Source organism: Arachis ipaensis, chromosome B08, assembly GCF_000816755.2.
Source record: "Arachis ipaensis cultivar K30076 chromosome B08, Araip1.1, whole genome shotgun sequence".
NCBI classification, from domain to species: domain Eukaryota; kingdom Viridiplantae; phylum Streptophyta; class Magnoliopsida; order Fabales; family Fabaceae; genus Arachis; species Arachis ipaensis.
In genome coordinates, this window is record NC_029792.2 from 1,935,715 (window position 1) to 1,940,836 (window position 5,122).

The following is a 5,122-nucleotide window of genomic DNA, read 5'->3' on the forward strand; positions in this document are numbered from 1 at the left end:
TGCATATGTCCAATAATAACATCCCAAATGTATAATTTCATTATCTTATATAGACTGTATCTGTAATCACAATAACAGAAGGACAGCAATCATAGCACATAAGCAATACCTGCCCAGCAAGAAAAACAATAAGGATGGCCACAAGTAGCAGTTTGAATCTTAGTACGAGGATACGTTTCAAAACAGATGCCACAAGTTATCTGAGCAGAGGAGAAACAACAATAAGTAACGAAAGTAAAATATAAATCAAGATCAAGCAGCAGAAAAAAATGAAAAATAAACGAAAAAAAAAACCAGCTACATTAATGACATACTTTGGAATCATACACTATCTCACCTCTCTAGGATTAGGATGCTGGACAACTGGCTTCTCCAACAAACCAACTGTTTTACGGACTCGATCTTCGTCAGCAAACCAGGCATCGTGCACTTTACTAACACTCCTGCAACACCAGCACATCTCTCGTTTAGTACATGATAGAGTCATCAAACTAGATTGCACATGACCAATAGGAAAAGATATTTACCAATTGTAATGACGAAGCAGGATACTCGCAGCAACTCGTGATATTGAAAGAACGGTTGCCACTCTAGTGATGTCATCTTCCTGCCTTTGCTGAATATCCGATTCCTTCAATATGGTAAAATTTTGCTGGAATCCAGACGGGGAACCGTAAATTAGAGAAGGGAACAAAGAAACCATCTTCACCATTTACACCAACTTCCTTTCAACATATCAACTTGTTTCACTTTCAGTAAACGATTACTTACTACTCTGTACTATCAAGATCAAGTGAGAACAAAAACTTCTGACCAACCAACACTTCCACTGATATAATTCCAAAATTTTTCCAACTAAAGTAAACCAAATTAGTACCAATAATAATAATAATTGTTTAAAGCTTCAAAATCAGTCCTTTATCTCTTTCTTCTACATCCACACTTGAGTGCAGTCAAATCATCCAACTCACAAGTCCAATTAACTCAATCGAGCTCATAGTGAAAACAAAAGAGCAACATTCCCAGCTCAACAACACAATGAGGAGTACAAAAAATCACGAAATTGAGAAGTAAAGAGTAGAGTTATACCTCAGGGCGGCGAGACTCAATCCTATCAGAATCATCAGCATCGTCGAAGTAGTCATCGGCATCGTCATCGTAGTCATTGTAATCCATGGGAGCTTCTTCGGTCTCGCCACTGTAGAAATCTTCGTCGAGTGACTCCACATCGTTGGCGTCGTGCATATCGTCCTCGGAATCCATGGAAACCCTAGATACGTGCAAAGGAATTCGAAGGCAATCGATGAAGGATTACGATGGCGGAGAAAATCTAGGGCAAAGCCGAGGGGGTTAGGAATGTAGAGGAAGAAGGAAGAAGGAAGAGAAGAACGAACAAAAAAATAAAGTGTTGCTTTTTTTTTTTTTTCCCTTCGATCCTTCTTTCAGAGGTTTAGAAATTGGAAGATTATATATGGGATTAAATAGAGAGTTTAATTTGGATGAGATCGTGTGGAAATTGCAATGAATAAAGAAACCTACTATAAATAATAGAATTTTTTAATAATAGATTTGAAAATATTTACTTTTGTTGATGTCATAATATATAATTAGTTAAGACAAGTTTTTTTTTGTAAATCATTATTTTTATCCATAAGAATATGAGTTAGTAGTCAAAATCGTCCCTAAAAAATACCCTGATTTTCATTTTAGTCTCCGAAAGATAAAATTAATCGAAATCGTCCCCGAAAGTTACTCACACTGATCGAGTTTGTCTTTCAATCATCTCAGTTGCTGATGTGTCTAACATTTGCTGAGCTGGAACATTAAGTGCCAGCGTGGCACACTCCAGCATGGCTACCGTTAATGCTGATAAGATATGTTTGCTTATTTAGCTCAAATTAGTCCTAATGTTACAACTCTAATTTAACCTCCAATTTGAAGCATAAATGTGTGTGATTCTCGTAGTAGATGACGATGTATGTTTGATGAGTCGCTGCTATGATGAGTGGAAGCCGCAGTAGTGACTTGCCGTCTCAGTCTATCAGTAGCCATGAGTCGAACTCTTCCATGCAACAGAGGAGGAAGATGAAGGACCAGACTTACTTTTGTGGGTTGAAGACGACAATTAAGAAATCCGGCACAAAAGAGAATTCAGATAGGTTGTTCCACACTTGTGCAAGATACCCGGTGAGTTAGGTTAGGATAAATTAAGTTTGTTTTCCATATTCCTATGTCTATTTTGCTGAGTAGTTGAAATTAATTTTCTTTTTTTTTTTTTAATATTCAAAAGGGAAGTCACTGCAACTTCTTTAGGTGGGTTGAGGAAGATGGGTATATAGCACGGGCGGAAACTGATGCAGAGGTTGGTGGTGACTATGATGAATAGAGACTGAATGTGTCATGGAGATTGGGTAGCTTGGAGGGTGAGGTTAGAGTAATGAAAATGTTAATAATGTTCCTGTCAGTTGCAGTGGTCGTGACTACTGTCTTATGTGCATCACTGTTGTTCACATTAATCTCCAAGTAAAGTCACAGATGGAGTATTATGTTGTTGTGTTTTGAGGTGTTGTTAGAGTTTTGATATTGAATTAGTTTATATGTAATGATGATGTTACTTATGAATGAAAGTAGGTACCGGATTCGATGGTCCCAGAACGTTTGGACCATTAAATGGTCCCATAACAAAACATGTTTTTTAAGTTTTTTTAATAACTGTTAAATAGTCTTTATTTAATTTTAATTATAAATTAGTCTTTTATATATTATTTAATTATAAAATCTATTTTTTATTTTATAAATTATTATTTTATCATTCATCTATCATGTTTATTGAGAATAAAAACTAAAACAATAACAAATTAGATATTCCATTAATTGTAATAAATATTTTGCAATCTTAATCGATCATAATCTTATCATTAATCTAGTTACATACGTATTGGGTTGAAAAAATATAGTGTTTTTTAGAAATTCAATCGATTGAAATTCAGGCTTCTCAAACTTCAATCGATTGAATTTTGCAAGGCATGTGGGGTTTTTCTTATTCAATCGATTGAAATCATCAAAGCAATTTAGGTTTAGTTAATTCAATCAATTGGTTCTGTTATTCTCTCAGTGAATTCATCTCCAAAATCTTGTTCATATTCATATTGTTTATCCATCATATCTTGGTCACATACCAGCTCTTTTTGTTGGTTAATGTCATCGTCCTCATAGTATTACTCATCCATCTCAATGTTCGTAAATATACCTGACATCTTCAAAATTTACCAACGAAAAAAATTCCAGTACACTTCCTATAACACTAATTTTTACTTATCATTTAAAAAAAATATCATTTTCCAAAATTCTATTTTTCAATTTTAATTTTTCAAATACGATTTTTTTTTTATTTAGGGCGAATTAGCTGCACTCTATATTTTTTATAGAGTTCGCCTGACTTGCCGAACTCTATAATTTTTATAGAGTTTGCCTAACTCCAGCGAATTTCACTCGAATTTTTTTCAAAACCAACGAAACTCAAATTTTTAAGCCATTATCATCGTCTACAAGAGTATATAGGAGTACACAAAAATACATCGATAACAAGCATGGTTTTTTCAACATTAATGGTAATCATTATCATCGTCTCCATAAATACACATATACACGGGAATAAGACATATTTAACTAGGATTTTTTCTAATTATAAATTTAAAAAAAAACTATTATTTCCCCAATATTATTGTTTACTCCTATGTACTCTAGAGACGATGATAATGGTTGTCATTGTCTATTGTGAAGTTTAAGAACTTGAGTTAGCCATTTTTTTTAGAATTTGAAGTGAAATTCGTCGGGTTAGGCAAATTCTATATAAAAATTATAGTGCGGCGAACTTGCTTTGCATAAAAAAACTAGTATTTGGGGAATTAAAGTTGAAAAATAGGGTTTTTGAAAATAATAATTTACTGAGGGGGTAACAGAACCAATCGATTGAATTAACTAAACCCAGATTGCTTTGATAATTTCAATCGATTGGGTAATATGACCAATCGATTGAATAAGAAAAACCTCACATGCATTGCAAAATTCCAATCGATTGAAGTTTGGGAAGCCTGAATTTCAATCGATTGGTTTGTACATCCAATCGATTGAATTTTTAACAAACACGATTTTTTCCAACCCAATACGTATGTAATTGGATCAATGATAAAATTACGATCGATTAAGATTGTAAAATATTTATTACGATTAATGAAAAATTTAATTTATTATTGTTTTAGTTTTGGATTCTCAATAAACATGATAGATGAATGATAAAAAAATAATTTATAAAATAAAAAATAGATTTTATAATTAAATAATATATAAAGAACTAATTTATAATTAAAATTAAATAAGGACTATTTAGCAGTTATTAAAAAACTTAAAAAATATGTTTTGTTATGGGACCATTTAATAGTCCAAACATTCTAGGACCATCGAATTCTTTGCCATGAAAGTATGGTTTAATTGTGTTTAATTTAACATAAACTTGTTGTTTGAGCATGATGGGTTTCACTGAAAATACATGATGGTGATGTTTGAACCCTAAGTATTTATTCACCAAAAAGTTGTATACATCAGGATAGTCAAGATCATTGTAATCCATAACAAACATCATAATGATATCATATTGTCTTAGTAGACACACCACATAGGTGATCAAGGATCCAGAAGTTAACAGAGCAATCCAAAGCATAAGTTCAAACAATATTGTTCACTTAAACCAAAAAAACATAATAGGTCTAACTAAAATGATCCTGAACACACAACTAGTTTATAGAGCCATGTTCCCAAAAAGCAAAGTTGTAACTACATACAAAATATATTTCCTAGTTAAACATGTTAAACTTTCTTTCTTGGACGCTTGAAGCTTGGAGTAGGCACGAATGTCATGAAGGTTTGCATCTTCTTTGCAGTTGCAGAAGTTGTTCCTTTCAATGTCTCAATAGATATGGCCACATGTGATTTGGTGGAGGCATTCGATCTTGCCTTGCTTTTGATGACATGCAATTTGGTAGCCTGCCTCTCTTTGCACCCTGCATAGGCCAGTTGCAGAACCATCAGTGGCGGAACTTGAAATAAAATTTTGGGGGGGGCC

The 5,122-nt window shown here is 33.3% G+C and overlaps 1 protein-coding gene across 1 annotated transcript in view; it reads right to left on the reverse strand.

Moving 5' to 3' along the window:
* LOC107613203 (probable E3 ubiquitin-protein ligase ARI7) overlaps positions 1 to 1,459 on the reverse strand; it is a 4,987-nt gene extending 3,528 nt beyond the window's left edge. The window contains exons 1-4 of the mRNA XM_016315091.2: positions 1,090 to 1,459; positions 528 to 652; positions 338 to 443; positions 110 to 200 (exon numbers count right to left, since the gene is read on the reverse strand). Coding sequence (XP_016170577.1) covers positions 110 to 200; positions 338 to 443; positions 528 to 652; positions 1,090 to 1,263 — 496 coding nt within the window. The 5' untranslated portion in view covers positions 1,264 to 1,459. The remainder of the gene's footprint in view (positions 1 to 109; positions 201 to 337; positions 444 to 527; positions 653 to 1,089) is intronic.